The sequence below is a fragment of the Bufo gargarizans genome, chromosome 2 (genome assembly GCF_014858855.1).
Source record: "Bufo gargarizans isolate SCDJY-AF-19 chromosome 2, ASM1485885v1, whole genome shotgun sequence".
Taxonomy (NCBI): domain Eukaryota; kingdom Metazoa; phylum Chordata; class Amphibia; order Anura; family Bufonidae; genus Bufo; species Bufo gargarizans.
In genome coordinates this window covers 213,637,679-213,656,372 of record NC_058081.1, presented here as the reverse complement: position 1 = coordinate 213,656,372, position 18,694 = coordinate 213,637,679, and the positions used below count along the sequence as shown (strand labels likewise).

Genomic DNA, 18,694 nt, shown 5'->3' with positions numbered 1-18,694 from the left:
CTAATAGAGTGTTTAGTGGGCTCTTTATCATGGGTGACAGTCTGAACTCTCTCCATCATCGCTGTTTACTGAAGTGATGGTGGGTGCTGCTTATCGCTGCTCTTATTGAATTGAACATCTCATGCACCACATGTCACTTAGCTTCCATATTTCATGATATTTTAGACCCTCTGTAATAGTATGTTAAGCATGTAAGTCATTTGCAAGTCTTTTAGTTAAGACCAGGCGTTGACCGGATCTAGTAAATAACATTTAACAATCAGCTATCAAGGTGAACCACTTAAACTGTAGGGTTGCTTTTAACCCCTTAAGAACCATGTCTGTTTTGGCAGTGACAATTATGTTTTTACTCCACACTTTTAAGAGCCATAAGTTGTTGTTGTTGTTTTTCTTGTTTTTTTTCACTGACATAGCTGTATGAGGGCTTGTTTTTTGCAGGATGTTTTGTATTCTGTAATAGTATAATTTAGTTTTGGTAGTGTGCACTGTGCGGTTTAGGCTACTTTCACACTCTCGTTTTGGCTTTCCGTTTCTGAGATCCGTCATGGGCTCTCACAAGCAGTCCAAAACGGATCAGTTTTGCCCTAATGCATTCTGAATGGAAAAGGATCCGCTCAGAATGCATCAGTTTGCCTCCGATCAGTCACCATTCTGCTCTGGAGGCGGACACCAAAACCCTGCCTGCAGCGTTTTTCTGTCTGCCTGACGAAGCGGAGCCAAACGGATCCGTCCTGACACACATTGTAAGGCTACTTTCACATTAGCGTTCGGGGCCCTGCTTGTGAGTTCCGTTTTGAAGGCTCTCACAAGTGGCCCCGAACGGATCCGTCCAGCCCTAATGCATTCTGAGTGGATGCGGATCCACTCAGAATGCCTCAGTCTGGCACCGTCTGCCCTCCGCTCCGCTCAGCAGGCGGACACCTGAATGCTGCTTGCAGCGTTCGGGTGTTCGCCTGGCCATGCGGAGGCAAACGGATCCGTCCAGAGTTACAATGGAAGTCAATAGGGGGGATCCGTTCGAAGGTGACACAATATGGTGCATTTTTCAAACTGATCCGCCCCCCATTGACTTTCAATGTAAAGTCTGGACGGATCTGTCTGTCTGAATACAAATTGTACTTAGACTTTTCTAGTGAACGGATACCATCGTTTGCATTATAGGAACTGATCTGTCTGTACAAATACCAGACGGATCCGCTCCGAACGCAAGTGTGAAAGTAGCAGAGTACCGTTACAGAGATAGCATATTTTTTTTACTATAAAATGCACCAGACTGTAAGACACACCTAGGATTTAGAGGAGGAAAATAAGGAAAGTAATTTCTCAGACTCCCATTTTTCATCAGACCTCAAAATCAGGCCCCCAAGCACCATCAGACCTCAGATCAGATCCCCCCCAAACTTCCATCAGCCTGAGATCAGATCCCCCCAGCCTCAGATCAGACCCCCATCAGACCTCAGATCGGACATTAAAAAAAAAAAATTAAAAAAAACTTACCTCACTTGCTACAGACGGAACTTCCACTCTGCAGATCCACTCACAGCTCCCTGGTCTTCTTCTGGACCACGTTGCACTGTGACCTGATTTTGCGCAGTGTCAGGTCATAGTGCGCACCTACATCCAAATGCTGTATACTGTCAGGACACAGTGCATAGTGGAGCCCAGAAGAAGACCAGGGAGGGTGAGTACAGCCGTTCAGAGCTTCCCTTACCTTCCCGCGCCTCCTGCATGCTGATGACTGCTTCCATAATGGAAGCTCTCATTAGTATCAGGACTATAAGACGCACCGACATTTCCCCCCACTTTTGGGAGAAAAAAGTGCGTCTTATAATATGAAAAGTACGGTTTATATGTTTGACTAGTTTTAAAAAAATGCAAATTTTTTTTTTTTTTTTTTTTTTTTTTAAATAGCTTTGTGTTGCCATATTCTACTTTTATGGGTACCATTTTAGGGTACATAGGTTTTCCTGATCATTTATTTTTTATTTTTTGTGAGGCATTTCTGGCACCAGGAATTTGTTTTATATCTTGTGCGTCATTCACTGTGTGAGAAATATAACTTGATATTTGAATAGTTTGGACTTTTTTGAACACAGCAGTGCCATGTTATGTTAATTTTTTTATAATAGGGAAAATCATTTTTTAATTTAATTTTTTTTTTTTTACGGTATCTATATATTTAAAAAGAAAAACTTTTTTTAGTTTCCTTAGGAGACACTTCAGTATTGCAGTGTATTCTCATTTTACTATTATTCAATTAAGTCCTACCTCTAGTAGGGATTAATACAAGCTCTATGATTCCATGTCTGGATGCCTTTACTAGGCCACTGGCTGCCATTACAACCTCGCAATCACATCACAAAGAGGGTGGCATCTAACCGCGTAGATGCCACAGTTGCTATTAACAATGGCATCTAAGGGTCAAACAGTAGGGATCAGAGTTATCGACAATTCCAACTGTTGCAGGTGGGTGTCAGCTCTTTAGCACTTGCCATGTGTAGAGCGGGCTCAGACCTACATCGGTTAGAGAAGAAGTTTAACAATATAAATAGAGCTGGACAGTTTGCAGTGTTCGCCCCGGAGGCTGTTCTCAGAACTGCCTGCTCCCGGAGACCGCATTTCATTTCAGACCAGCTCGCGCACAGGCACAGGTAAGGACTTACCTGTGCCCCGCCGGACTTGTCAGTTAAGATGGCAGATTGCATGTGTTCGCGGGTGAACACTGCGAACTGGCCATCACTGAATATAAACATACTTGTATTAAAGGGAGTCCATTCATAACCATGGGCAGAGTGGTAATGACCTGTACATTGTGAATTAGCTTTTTCTTCCCACAAAGTTGATAATTTTTTTAATGTAACAGAACATTATTCGTACAAATTATAATCCTGGACATCCCCTTTATATGTAATCTAAAAACCTACATTGCAGTGGCTGTTTGAATGTGCCCCAAAAAAGTAAAACATTTCTAAATAAATGCATGTATATTCTATTTTTATTTGTCATGTTTTTGCAGCAGTTGTGGTTTTATAAAAGACACAGATCTAATCAGCCATGTTTTCTCCACTTAAAGGGTGGCCCGGTTTCATAATGATTTGTTTTTCATGTCAGCATTTACCTTGCCCTTTTCTCTGCATTCTCAGCAATTTACAGTTGTAAAAAAATAGAAAAAAATAGACATATTAGGTAATACCTCATCCGTAACAACTGACTCTATAAAATTATTACATGAACTACTCTGTAAAGTGAACGCCCTAGAAAAAAAGAAAACAAAAAGCTAAAAACTATGCCAGAACAGCCATTTTCTGGTCACCTGGCCCCCCCCCCCAAAAAAAAATTATTACATCAAGTGATCAAAATGTCATATGTACCCTAAAATGGTACCAATGTAAACATCACCTCATCCCGCAAACAATGAGCCATCACACAAGACCATCACCAAAGAAATACGGATTTCAGAAAATGTTTTAAAAAATTATTTTATTGTGTAAAACTGAATAACAATTTTACAATTTACATATTTTGTATCTCTGTGTCCGTAACGACCCGTTCTATTAAATTATCATGTGATCCACCCCTTCAGGTGAAAAATGTAAAAAATAAAATAAAAACTATTCCAGCCATTTTTGGTCACCTTACCGTGCAAAAAATATCATGTACCCCAAAATTGTACCAATGAAAAAGTCAACTTATCCCTCCAAAAACAAGTCCTTACAGAAGACAATCGCCAGAAAATTAAAACAAATATGGTGCTCAGAAAATGGCGACTTTTTTTAAATGCTATAATTTTGTGAAAGTATCAAAAAAAAATATACATATAAAATTGATATGCCATGATCTTACTGACCAGCAGAATAATGTTAACATGTTTTTTTCCCACGCAGTGCACGCAGCAATAACAAAACCTAAAAGGCGATGCCAGAGTTGCTGCCTTTTCCTTAGGCCTCCTGCACCCAGTGGCCGTGCTGTGGCCTGCAAATTGTGGGCCGCAATGCATGAACACCGACCGTGGGACAGCCGCAGCGGATCGCGGACCCATTCACTTTAATGGGTCCGCGATCCGCCCGTTCCGCAAAAAGATAGGACATGTTCCTTCTTTTTGCAGAACAGAAGTACAGGATGAAACCCGTAGGGTTCCGTTCCGTGCTTCCGTTCCGCACCATTCCGCATCTCCAGATTTGCGGACCCATTGAAGGGAATCCCTGATGTAGAATGCCCACAGAATGGCATCCGTGAATTGCGGATCCGCAAATTTGGTCCGCAATACGGCAACAGGCAGCACACGTTCATGTGCAGGAGGCCTTATCCTGTTTCCTAAAAATCAGAATGCAAAGCAATCAAGAAGTCACATGTACCCCAAAATAGGACCAATGATAATGGCAATTCACCCCACAAAAAATGAGCCCTCACACAGTTCTGTGAAAAGAGAGAAAAATAAAAAATGTATGGTTGTTAGAAAATAGCGATACTGGTACCTCAGTGGCGGTACCTCAGTGGCTGTTTGCAAGCAACATGGCTCCTGTAAACTTTCAAAATCAGCGCTGCAAAATCCAAAAGGCGATACTTCCCTTCTGAACCCTGCAGCATACCCACATAGCAGTTTACATCCACATTTATGGCATTTCACTTTCCAGTAGAACCCGTCTGACAATTTAAGAGATGTGGTGTGTCTCAGATGGCACTAGTTGGGCACAGCATATTGTGGAAAACTTGCAATTTCTGCAAAATACCTATGGTGTCAAAATGCTCGCTCTATCTCTTGATAAATAACATGAGAGGTGTAGTTTCCAAAATGGAGTCACTTATTGGGAGTTTTCACCTCATGGTACCTCTATTGAGGATTGAAATGCCATGTGTGTGTAAAAAGTGCAATTTTCATTTTGCACGGTCCGCTGTGCATTATGCCCACAACATCCCTTGGTAAATTCTATGAGGGGTGTGGTTTTCAAAATGGGGTCACATGCGAGTTTCTTTTCTTTTTTTTTTTTTTTTATTTCACCTTGGTGCCTCTGAAGTTGTCAGCCAAATAACAAGGTACTTTTTCTCTTCTAAACCCTGCAATGTGTCAAAACAGCAGCTTATGACCACATAGGGGGCATTGTTGAGGCTAAAACGACATATAATTGAAATACAATGTAATTTTTAATCTTATGTCCTAATCTTAAATCTAATTCTATGAAACACCTGTGGGGTCAAGCTAATCAGTATAACCCCATGTGAATTCATTGAAGGGTTTAGTTTTTGGGGTTTCACACTGTCCTGTAACCTCAGGGGCTGTGCAAATGTGACATGGCACCCAAGAGGTATTCCAGGGAAATCTGCCCTCCAAAACCCAAATGGGGCTCCATCACTTCTTAGCCCTGCGGTGTGCCCATACAGCAGTTCATAACCACATGTAGGGCGTTGCCATATACAGGAAAAAATGAGTAACCAATTTTGGGGGGTGTTTTCTCCTGTTAAAGGGGTTGTCCGGGTTCAGAGCTGAACCCGGACATACCCTTATTTTCACCCCGGCAGCCCTCCTGAGAGCAAAGGAGAGCATCGGAGCACGAACTGCTCCGATGCTCATGTCAGGGGGGCTGCCGGGGTGAAAATGGAGGGATGTCCAGGTTCAGCTCTGAACCTGGACAACCCCTTTAACCCTTATCCTGTGGGGTTAAAACACTCACTACACCCCTTAATAAATTCCTTGAAGGGTGTAGTTTCCAATATGAGGTAATTTTTGTGCGGTTTCCTTCCTATGGGTACCTCAGGGTCCCCTCAAAGGTGACATGGAACCCCAAACCCTGCAAAATCTGCCCTCCAAAAGGCAAAGGATGCTACTTCCCTTCTCAGCCCTGCAGTGTGCCCATACAGCAGTTTATGACCACAAATGGTCTGTTGCCATATTCAGGAAAAAAAATGCTTAAAAAATTGTGACTCGTATTACAATTTTGCTTGGTCCTTTAAAGTGGTTGTCTCATTGTGGACAACGAGGGCATATCGCTAGGATACTAGGATATGCCTCCATTGTCTTAAAGGTGTGGGTCCCAACGCTGGAACCCGCACCTATATCGAGAGCTGAGCCCTGCAAGGTAGTGGCTGGAGGACTCTGGTGAGGACTCTGGTCTGGCCACCACCAAGCCAGCTCTCCATAGAAGTGAATGGGAGCGTACCGCACATGCGCGGCCCCCGCTTCCATTAATTTCTATGGGGATGACGGAAATAACCGAGCCAGCGCTCAGCTATTTTCGCCGGCTCCATAGAAAATGAATGGAGGGCGGCTGCGCATGCACAGTGCACCCTCCTTCACTTGCGGGGCTCCATTTTCGACATAGGTGCAGGTCCCAGCGGTGGGACCCGCACCTATAAGACAATGGGGGCATTCCCTAGCGATATGCCCCCCTTGTCCATGATGAGACAACCCCTTTAAAGTGCAAACTGTCTGTGTCCATTAGGGGTTAAAGCTCTGCATCTTTTCTTTTGGAATGTTTTTCCTTTTGTCCTTAAGTTTGTGACAGTGAGTAAAAAAAAAAAAAAAAAGCCCAAATCAAACAGTTGAGGTTTACTTTTCCCAATCTAGAATTGTGAGAGCTGACACATGGAGTGCCCGTGGCTTTTGTCTGTACTTGCAATTAATCGTTTCTAACAAACCTGCAGTAATTATTACTAAAACATGATAAATGAATTATAAATCACATACTGCTTGAAATCTGAAAATGGTTCTGAGTGAAGTTTGCCTCAAACACAGCTATAATTAAAAACAAACATTTGCTTCTTCCACACATTTGACAATGGTTTACTTTTGGTTCTCATTTAAACTTTTTTTTTTCTTTTGCGCTTCTAAACCAGAGACCCATTTTGTTCTCCTACAGTTTGTCATTTCCTGTACTGTACCACTAGCCGATTACAGAACACTTTTTCTAGTGTAAATGCTACAGCAGGACTTATTCACATGTGGGGGACTGTCCTAGAAATGCAGAGGCGCCTGCGCAGAGGCTGCTCTGAAGCCCCAGTAGAGCTTCTTCCCGTGTTCTGCGAATCAGAGCGGCAGCACAAGGCCAGGCTAAATGTCCAGCCCTGTCAATCTAGTGGCAGGTGGGCACTTTTTCACCTGCAGGGACACCCACTAGAGGTGAAGAAGCCCAGCTGATGAGACGAATTGATTTGTTAGAATTGATTCACTCATCTCTAATCAGGATTTATGATATAAATATATATTACACTGTTGAGGGTATATTTTAATTACTAAATTGTACATTTCTATTAGAAAAATAGCTCTGAAGTGGCCCATATTGTGACTTGCTGCCCTCACTGCCTTTGTCCACATTTATATATATATATATATATATATATATATATATATATTCTATTGTCAAATGGGTGTGGTGCTGTCAGCACTAATTGGAAAATGTTAGAGAGCATAGAGGCACACCCCCAACTTTTAATACTAAGTTGCCAATTTATTCAAATATTTGTATGAGGAATAACACAAGAATGATGCAAACCATGCTCCAGAATTGTTGTATGAAAAGTCTAGAAACAGACATGTTAGTGGTGGTGTCAGGTCCTCTTTAAAGGCTCCTTCACACATAAATTTGCTCTGGGTTTTTTCAACCCATTAAAAACACATCAGAAGCCACTTGCGGGTTTTTTCCATGCCACAAACATTTTTTATGCTGTTTTTTAATAGTGTTTTTATTTCAAAAGAAATATGTGGATGGTGTCTTTTTCAGGTATTTTTCCTATGAAACTGGAAAACCAAAAAAGCAACATAAGTTTCAACCTGTTATGTCTTAAAAAAAACACTACAATAAACACCACCTAATTGAAAAAAATTACATATACCTCACAGACTATTTGCCAAAATCTGTCGCTCAGGGGAAAAAAAACACAACAAAAAGCTTTTTAATATACAGTAAGTATTACATAAGCATTTTGTTTTCAAATCATGGCTTTTAGTAAAATCAAAACCCGTTGTTAGAGTGTTATAATCAAGTAATATTATAATACTTGAATAATACACAAACTAATATAAGTTTTTCTTTCTTTTCTTTTTTTATAGCAATGTCCCCTGGCGCCGATAGTCTCAACAGTGTGGACATTCCTGCTGTGTCTGAGATCATTTTGCAGACTCTCAATGAGCTGGCTAATTCTTTCCAAGACATGTCTGACCGCTGTCTGCTTGTTTTACATTTGGAAGTCAGGTAGGTTTCATCATCTGCCTTCAGGTGGTACTTAAATAAGTAATGGCCATAATGTACATTTGTGACACATGCATGATGGTACCAACTAAAGTCGAGCGAAGTATTCAAATATCCAGTTCGGCAGCTTCACCGAAGTCCGACAAGAAATTCAATTAGGTCCAAATTAATTCATCACGAATGGCTATAAATCAGGTATCGGACGTGCTGTGGTGAGGAACTGCGCGGCCAATTAGCCTGCATCTGCCTCTCATTTAATAATGAAGACCGCACTGTATAGTCATTTTTCATTGTGGGACCTTTAATGCACCTTTAAACAGGGGCTGTACCACTTCTCCAACCCCAGCGCTCTGCTGCCCTACAGGTGGGAGCCCTTCTTCTGCCATCTGCTTTTCCTCCTTTTCCACTTCATCTAATAGCGATGAGAATATGTCATCAGGAATATCCAGCTCCTCCTCTATCTGCTTCTTGCTAACTTTTTTGGAAAATGAAGACTTTGAAGGATGATTTGAAGAAGTAAAGCCAGCAAAAGATGAGCATGGTCATCATTAAGTCCCCCCTAAGGGGTGCAGACTGGATGGTATTGGTTGGCACGCTGGCAGTGGAATAGTAAAGGCTATTTATTGGTATTGAATTACATATCTTAGTTTGCGGTTGATGTAGGAATAAATAAAACAAACTCAGAATGAGTCTTCCTGCACTCTCCCTACAGTCTCCCTGCACTCTCCCTCTCCAATATTCTTCTCTGAATCGTTTTCAGCAGCACTGTCCCTAGCACATGAGCACTTGCTGTGTCTCTCCCTATGCCCAGCTCACAGGACAATGGCGGAGACCGCCCAGGATGAGGGTTTTATAGGGCTGTGACATCACAGAGAATGGCTATCTGAGGATTGGCTGGCTGCACAGGCTTATGGGTGATCTTCTGTTCCTGGGCTTGTCTCCTCTACACTTAGTTTCGCTTTGTAACACGTGCAGCTGAAAATTTAGGAAAACCTGATTCGTTACCACGAAATGCGAGATTCGTGGAAAATCTAAGTTTTCCTAACCTTTAGACCAAATTCCGCATCTAATGTGTTACTCAACACTACCACCAACTATGGTTGCACCGGGTATCAAATTATTGATACGCAATCAATACTTTTGTATTGGTATCGATTCGATACCAGGATTTGCCATTTACCTAATGCACAGCCTAATATCAGAGAACATGGAGCGCGCTGGTCTCGGCGTGCACCATGTTCTCCTCAGCTGTGGCCACTGCGCCACCAATGAAGATAAGTAATCCATTAATACAGATACAGGAGGAGGGTGCTGGCTGCAGAATCACATAGCCAGCACTCGACCTCTATTGGAGCTGCGATCAGCGACACCCGCCTCCTGTATTTGTATTATTGGTTTTAAAACATTGGTGGCGCAGTGTGCTTCCCCCCCCCCCCCCCAGTATTAACAGGGTTACCTCCCACCTCTTCATTGGTGGTGCAGTGGTAGTTGTAGTGACTTGTATGTCCGCTAAAGGAATTCTCACCGTCGGATTTACAATCACGAAATTTGGCACACAGGTACATCAGGTGTCCGGGAAGGTTTTAGACCGGGTCTCAGCTCTCTAGCACGTACTGTTCCTGAGATATTCCCCCAAAAAATGCAAATATAGCACATCACATGACCTATATTAGCCAATTAAAGCCTGCAGGTCTTTCTCTTCATATCCAAACTGCTATACACACGGTCACATGTCCCTTATCAGCCTATAGAAGCTCGCAGGTCCTTAGTCTCCACATACACACAAGGTTTCCATAACAACCCAGCCATTTTTCTTCACTGCTGCAGGTCAGCTTTAAAGGGGCAGGGCTCTGTGGGTGACATTGTTAATGGAGCAGAGTGCTGTCCAGGTCACAGTTCGGGGGCAGGTAGGGTGGCTAATTAGGCCACCCTCAAAAGACGGAATTAAAAACTTGGCCCAAGGTCCCGCTAAGCCATGCCCCAATTCGGTTAGGCCATGCCGTTCCCACTCCGCAGCCGTCAGGGATTGAAAAAATAAAGGTAAAAATCAACTTCTGTCAGCTGCAGGGGTGGGAGGGATGGTGACTTTCTCCCTGCAGCTCACGCTTAGACAGCACAGTGCTGCTGTCTGAGAGTGAGCTGTTCAAAAGGACATCCCTGCGTGAGATATTCGCAAAAATGCATTCGCCAATAGAAGCCTGGTCACATGACCCTTATCAGCCAATAGAAGCTCGCAGGCCCTTAGTCTCCACATGCACACAGTTTTACACCATGTTTCCATAACAACCCAGCCATTTTTCTTCACTGCTGTAGGTCAGCTTTAAAGGGGCAGGGCGCTGTGGATGATACTGTTAAGGGAGCGGAGTGCTGTAGAGGTGACAGTTCAGGGGGCAGGTAGGTTGGCCATTCCGGCCACCCTCGAAAGACAGACTTAAAAACCCCGCCCCCAGGTCCTTCTAAGCCACATCCCCGCCCTCCTCCACAACCGACGGGGATTGAAAAAATGAAGGTAAAAACTACTTCTGTCAGCTTCAGGGGTGGGAGGGAAGGTGACTTTCTCCCTGCAGATCACGCTCAGACATCACAGTGCTGCTGTCTGAGAGTGGGCTGTTCAAAAGAACATCCCTGTGTCCGTCCAGGCCCTGCGCCGGATAGAGGACAGGGAGTCTGTAAGCCAGACTGTCCGGCCTAAAACCGGACCTCTGGCCACCTTAGGGGCAGGCTGCTGTTGAGGTTACAGTTAAGGGGACGGTCCGCTATGGAGGATAGTGATAAGGGGCAGATTGCTGCAGAGGCCACTGTTAAGGGGACGGGGTGTTGTGGAAATCATTGTTAAGGAGATGGGGTTCTGTGGAGGTCACTAATAAAGGGGCAGCCGCTGTGGAGGTCACTGTTAAAGGGGCGGGCTGCTGTGGTGGTCACTGATGAGGGGGTGGGATGCTGTGGAGGTCACTGTTAAAAGGGCGGGCGCTGTTGAGGTCACAATTAAGGGGATAGTCCGCTATGGAGGTCAGTGTTAAGGGCGGGTGCTGTAGAGGTCACAGTTAAGGGAGCAGGTTATTGTGGAAATCACTGTTAACGAGACAGGGTACTGTGGCGGTCTCTAATAAAGGGGCAGACGCTATGGAGGTCACTGTTAAAGGGGCGGGGTACTGTAGATGTCACTGTTATAGTGGATACTGTCGATATCTTTTAACGACACACACAAACATTAAATGAAATAGATAAAATATACCTGTATAAAACCGGGTCCTTCTGCTAGTATATTAATATTCATCAATACTGTCACAGTCCCTTGTTGTGAACTACTGTATATGCAAAGCTCTCGCATATAGGACTAATATATTTCAACTGATAATGGCTATATAGTTATGCAGAGTCACATTATGTGAATGTTGTTAATTGCAATCAGTTTGTACTTGACTTTGCGGTCATTAGCAATGTCCATATGGATCTACAGTGCTATTATATTGTCTATTGCCACTAATAGAAAATGTGTGCCAAGGATTTAACCAATAACTTCAGTTGATTTGCGCACTAGCGCTTCTCACCCTTGCTTGCCGTTTCTGACCTCTAGTTTCGGTATCGGGAGTTGAGTGCGAGAACAAGCGCTGAAGAAACGGCAGTCAGATCACACATCTCACCACTTGACTTTACCTCCTCACTGCGCTGTGCTTGGGAATGTTTGCTGGCTCGTAACTCTTTACGCATACACTCTTGGTCACTGAGTGCCGAATTTGTCTCAGTATAACAGATTCAGTGGCATCAAAAATCTCTGCTTGGGTGTTCTTTGAGCTGTTTGTACCAATGTCCCAAAGAAAAGGTGGATACTATGCTACTGACAGCGCTATAAACCACCCATCTGTGCCAGTGACATCACCGGGCTCACTGCTAGGCAGAAGTCTCTGCTTAGCATAGTGATGTGAAGCCCGGTACGTGACTGGCACACAACAAACAGATCCTCGCGATGCAGCATGGCAAGGGGAGAATCGGAGCAAGGAAATGCTCTGATGCTCCACTCATGTACTCAAAGTATAAAGAATCCCTGAACACAGAGAACCCCTTTAACAGCACCATACAGCTGAATAACTAATCAGCCCAGTTACTCAGTGATAAATCCTTTTGCCTTTCAGCAGCTTTGAAAAGCTGGGTAGCATGTGGAGGTATGCTGGAGATCAGGGTTGTCCTGATTTTATAATTGGGATCTATGTGATAGATCCATTCATATAGCTAGACCAGCTTGCTGTTTGGGGTCCCGGAGAAGCTGGGTGACAGCACTGTGCAGCTGGATTGGTGACAGCTGATTATGTTGCTCTGGCACCATGTGATAGAAGCCCACATCATCAGGGTGGCATTGTGTATATTTTATATAACCAATACGCCCCGTCACCACTGCACAGAGGTTGTTACCCAGCTTTCGCAGACTGCAGAATGCCAGCTCCGTCTGTGTATGAATTGCTAAATCCTAAGTATTGTAGAATAAATAGCTGGACTTGTAAGCCAGGGGCCAGGAAAAGCTAAGTAAGAATCCCAGTGACAAATCCTCATTACTGTGGCATAGCTAGATAGATTTGTCATTCGGGGTCCAGAGAAAGCTAGGTAACTTGATGCGCTACAGAATATGTTGGCACAAAGGAGTAAAATAAATAAATTATATGAATCTGATAAGAACTGGTAAATAACAAGTCTACCAATATAAATTATTCCCCTTGCTCCCAAATAGTGCCGTAGCTAAACAGGTTTGCCTTTCAGGGTCCTAGTAAACCTGGGTTACAACCATGTGGAGCTGCAATAGACTAAAGAATACTAAATCTACCAAAATGAATACTCCTCTTCACTCCTAAATATTGCCATAGCCAGACAGATTTACCTGTCAGGGCCATAGGAAAGCTGGGCTACACTCATATGGAACTGTATTAGACTGCAGAATACTAAATCTACCAAAATAAATCCCTCTTGTCACTTCTATATACCATATTTTTCGCCCTATAAGACGCACCTAGGACTTATAAGAAAATACTTTTTTTTTTTTTTTATCAATTAGACCTCAGATCAGACCTCCATATGAATGACCCCCAATCAGACCTCCATAAGTCACCCAATCAGACCTCAGACCAGATCTCTATGTAATTGACCCCCATGTTCACACGCCGCTGCTCCTAGGATCCAGCACCCTACTTCTTTTTCCTGCCGCACGCTATACTGTGACCTGACTTGCACAGTGTGAGGTCACAGCATGGCGAGCTGCCAAGAACCAGAAAGCTGTGAGTACAGAGCCTGGGGATCGCTGCATTCATCGCTTCCCGGCTCTCCTGTACTAACGAGCACTTCCACAATAGAAGCACACATTATTTTCACCCCATAAGATGCACTGACATTTCCCCCCCACTTTGGGGGAGTTGCGTCTTATAGGGTGAAAAATATGGTAGCGCCATATTTAGGCAGTTTTGCCTTTCAGGGTCTTGGGAAAGCTGGGTTGGAACTGTAATGGACAGCTCGATACCAAATCTACCGAGATAAGGCCGCTCCTTGCTCATAAATAGTGGCATAGCTGGGCAGATTTACCTTTCAGGCTCTTGGGAAAGCTTGGTTACTTGCACTATGAATGGGTAACATTATAGTCTTATGGACAACTCCACGAGACTTGTAATCCTATGATGAATGTCATATTTGCCTAGACAGGCAGGGAGATATCCCTTCTGGCTATATAGTCAAACTTGACATTCAGGCACCTGGAAAAGCTGGATAGCACTTTCTGTAGTGTCCAGTATCCTGCACACACAGAGGGGAGGTTTTGTAAAAAGCCATAGAAGTTTTGCAGCTTCCACCTCTTTTACACTATTCTGGATGTCTATTGAAGTGAATGTAGTGTTAAGCTACGCCCATTCCTGAATTTCCTGTCTGCCTGTGAGCTCATGCACAGAGCCGATCTCCAGCCAAAGATGGAGAGGCAGGAGGAAGAAGGCACTTCTCTGACTGCAGTATTTCTGTTTATGTGCTTTCTGCAGCATTTTGCAGATGTCCATGAAGGACTGCAGGCAAACGTTCTTGAGCAGATAATGTTATTTTTTTTTTCTTGTTTTTCAAGGTTTAGTGGCTAAAGGTTGCAGTCAGAGGAACTTATGCTCCTGTATGCTGCAATCTTGTCTAAAACATTTCTAATACAAGTTTCTCTATAATAGGGAGGTCTCTGAAAAGTTCACAGAGGGAAGCGTCTGCAAGTTTACGTGTAACGTGCCAGACTGAAAGGCATTTGACATTTTGTGTGTGACCCAAGGGGTCAGCCTTTCATAAGAGAGTTTTCGTTCTCGGTGCTAGGAATTAAGAGTGTACTGTGAAGGCATCAATCACAAGGTTTATTTTCCAGGTGATCTTTGAGAAACTCCATGCAGGTAAATTAAAATCTGTCCCAGTGACATGGCTGAGGTTATAGAAAATGTGACCTACGGCACTGTGTCCTTAAAGGCACCGAGAAATGAAATTTTCCTTAAGCTCCACATTATCTGACCCTAATACACCGTTTATTTTGGTGCTCACACCACATTTTTAACATTTAACCATAAACGTTTTCATGTTTTCATTTTCAAAATGACATTTGAAAGATAACATAAAATGTGGCGAATATGTCAGTCGTCACGATATATAAAAATGCATTGATGTTTTTATTTTATTTTTATTTTTTATTCAGAGTTCACTGCTTCCATTATCTTATTCCCTTGGCCAAGCAAGGAAACTACGCAATTGTAGCTAATGCAGAAAGCATGGATTATGACCCTCTTATTGTGAGACTGAACAAGGACGTAAGTGGAATAGAAGAGGCAATGGGTGCCAGTCTCCAGCAGCACAAGTTCCAGTACATCTTTGAAGGTATCATTTTACATGTGTTTGTGTTATTTTGCTCTCCTTATTATATTATCATTTTCTTAACTTCTTAATAACTGTCCGTCTCTTCCTTGTACTGAATCTAAAGTAACATCTTTTGGCGTCTCTAAAGAAGAACATAGTGAGCGCTTCCCTGAGAGCTCCTGCGCTAAGAACAGGCTGTTACTAACAGTTCCTGTTCTTACAGCAGACTCCTGACTACAGGAAACGCCAATCTCAAGTGTTTAACCATTTGATCACAATGGTCCATGACTATGGCATAATCAAAGTTGACTTCCCTCCTCGGTTGGGTCACCAGGTTTCCTGAGTGCCGTCTACAGGAGTATGCTCATACATTATAATATAAAAGTTGTAAAATAGCAATAAAGGCTACTTTCACACTTGCGTTCAGAGCGGATCCGTCTGGTGTCTGCACAGACGGATCCGCTCATATAATGCAGACAATGGGATCTGTTCAGAACGGATCCGTCTGCATTATATTTTTAAACTATGTCACCAATTCTTCGTACGCTAATATTTCGAATGCAGCTAGACATTTCATTTCGTTACATGATTGGAGCTTACGAACATTTTCCGCTTTTGGAATTGAGCGAGTTTTGCCTGCTATTCGAGGGGACAATTTGCAAAAGCGTTTAATACAGAGGGAAGCCTTCTGGATTCTTCGAATAAAAACAAGACATCCGAATGGCTTGAATCTGAAAAAAAAGAACTTATGTATTTGTATTAGGATTGAGTCCATTCCTGGTGTACTTATTTTTTTATTTGTTTATTCCACTCAGAGGATAATCACAGGGTACTACCTGCCTTAAAACATAGCCTTTATTATATCGTACATATAAAATAACTAACTCCCATTATAACAAACACACAAAGAAAAGAAAAACAAAAACAAAAATCGACACTTTATGACTGGACATGCAGTTGGTGCTCTGAAAATATTGTTTCTGTTGTATAATGAGATCCCTGGAGAACACTCGATTATAGGAGGGATGACAGCTTCTGAATTGGGGACAAGCCTGGTCCTATGGCGGCGATACATCGATGATATTATTTTCATTTGGAATGGGACACAAGAAAACTTGGATAAATTCATTATCAAAATTAATGATAATATAAATAATCTTAAGTTCACCTCCAATATTGGAGAAGAGAGGATAGAATTTTTAGACATTCAAATTACACGAAAAAATAATAAATACGTTTGCAATACATTTCAAAAACCCACGGCCAAAAATGGTTATATTCCCTTCTCAAGTTGCCACCTACCAAGATGGCTGATAAATGTACCCTTTGGACAGTTTCGCAGACTCAAGCGAAACTGTACCGAGGATGAGAAATTTGAGGAGGAGGCCAACTTAGTGAACAACCAATTCAGAGAAAAGAAGTACCCTGAACCAATTATTAACGAGGCCCTAATCAGGGTGAGGGACCTAGATCGGAAGAAGTTTTTTGAACAGACACTGAAACCCAAACAGGTAGATAACCCAGAGTTTAGAATTATTCTCCCATACGATACTCAGGCAAAACAGATAGAATCTATCATAAAATCTCATTGGCATCACCTACATAACGACAAGACAATAGGGATGCTTTTGCCTCCAATCCCTAAAATTACTTATTCAAGGGCTCCAAATTTGGGGATTCAAATAGCCCCATCGGTGAAAGAGAAAAGTAAGGGAGGCCCGGCATCTAACTGGCTTCAATTAAAAGGCTTTTTTGGATGCGGCAAGTGTCTGGGCTGTTGAAAAACCAAATTCCCTAGAAAAACCACTACGGTTACTTCAACACAAAATTCTCACTCCATGACCATCAAACATTTCCTCACCTGCGATTCCACTAATGTTATCTACCTAATCCAGTGTCCATGTTCTAGACAGTATATAGGAAGAACTAAACGAACCTTGAAAGTCAGGATAGCAGAACATCTAAATAACATAGCAAAAGGTTATGAAAAACATTTGCTATCCAGACATTTCAAGGAGATACATAATCAAGCGCTGGAGAGGGTAGAGAAGCATTGGCGGGGAGGAAACCAGATTGAGAGATTGTCAAGAGTGGAGTCCAGAAAAATATATGAAATTGGCAGTCTTCTACCAAAGGGACTTAATGCAGAATTGGAAATATTTGGTTTCATTTAGGGTGGTACGTTTGGGTGTCGATGCAGAGTTGCATGTCGGGCTGTTTTTCAGCACTGCAACTCTCCCTCTACCCCACACGTGCCCCCCACTCCCCTCTTCCCTATTCCACCATCTAACATCGGAGAAATATCTTCAAGAATATGTGAATAAAAGTTCCCCAAAGAATAAAAGACCTATAACATGTACAAGAAGTATTAGGCATTAAAATATAAATTAATTCTACCATTCCATTTTAAAGACATCCATATCTAATCTTATAAAAATGGTTAGGTAGATGTGAGATATGAGGACAAAATGCAGCTACATGGGATATAGCGATGGAAGTGTTTAATCACTAGGAAGATCCATAGTAGTGTGCTTTGATGTCATATTCGGCCTGCACGTTATTTATTTATATTTTTTATACAGGGCATTTATTTCATATATGCCTTTTTAATATATTTGTGGTTTTATACATTGAGATCACACATGTTATTATTGGCGCATGGATATGCGACTAAATAGAAATGTGAATGGTATCCTCATAAGGTATATAAATGTAAAGTCTAAAATTAATAAGATGTAGCTTGTTGTTTTATGTACATAAGATCACAGACATAAAACAAAAAAACGCATCACAATGTGAAAAACCGCATTATAACTGCAAGGAAACCACAATGAAAAAACAAAAGTAAAAAATATGCACTGTTGGGATCAGGACCAGGTCTTTGATGTAACTAGGATCCAGAACGGACTTTCAAGAATACCAATGGCAACTATAAAATGCACAGATAATGGAATCGGGGTAGTGCCACTGAGGAAGGGGACAGCGTCTCCCCGAAACGCGTTTGGTGAAAAATCCTGGCAATAATCCTGGACTAGATACCCCGAATCGTATTTGGAGTAAAGTGCACTTTTCCATGAAGAGAAGGATTTCCTTTAATACCTACCAGAAAGGATCTAATACGTCATCCCGCTAGCGCTCGGAAGTAACGTAGCCGCATACCTCACACAGGAACATCACATGAGAAGCAGCGGTGATTAACACGAGGAATACCAATACCGCAGCCGGGACGCCGGCATATAGAGCGGAAAGAAAGACTAAATTATCAGTTCCACCAAATAGAGCGCAGGCGGAGGTAAGCCCACACCTGTGGGGAAATATACAAGAAGTACAATATCCTATGAAAAAGCTAACCTATCTACAGGGAGTGCAGAATTATTAGGCAAATGAGTATTTTGACCACATCATCCTCTTTATGCATGTTGTCTTACTCCAAGCTGTATAGGCTCGAAAGCCTACTACCAATTAAGCATATTAGGTGATGTGCATCTCTGTAATGAGAAGGGGTGTGGTCTAATGACATCAACACCCTATATCAGGTGTGCATAATTATTTGACAACTTCCTTTCCTTTGGCAAAATGGGTCAAAAGAAGGACTTGACAGGCTCAGAAAAGTCAAAAATAGTGAGATATCTTGCAGAGGGATGCAGCACTCTTAAAATTGCAAA

General features: G+C 42.5%; 1 protein-coding gene across 1 annotated transcript in view; it reads left to right on the top strand.

Annotated features, from left to right (window-relative positions):
* Positions 1 to 18,694, top strand: part of EXOC4 (exocyst complex component 4) — a 499,321-nt gene that overhangs the window by 425,269 nt on the left and 55,358 nt on the right. Inside the window, exons 15-16 of the mRNA XM_044279994.1 lie at positions 8,045 to 8,186; positions 14,872 to 15,050. Coding sequence (XP_044135929.1) covers positions 8,045 to 8,186; positions 14,872 to 15,050 — 321 coding nt within the window. The remainder of the gene's footprint in view (positions 1 to 8,044; positions 8,187 to 14,871; positions 15,051 to 18,694) is intronic.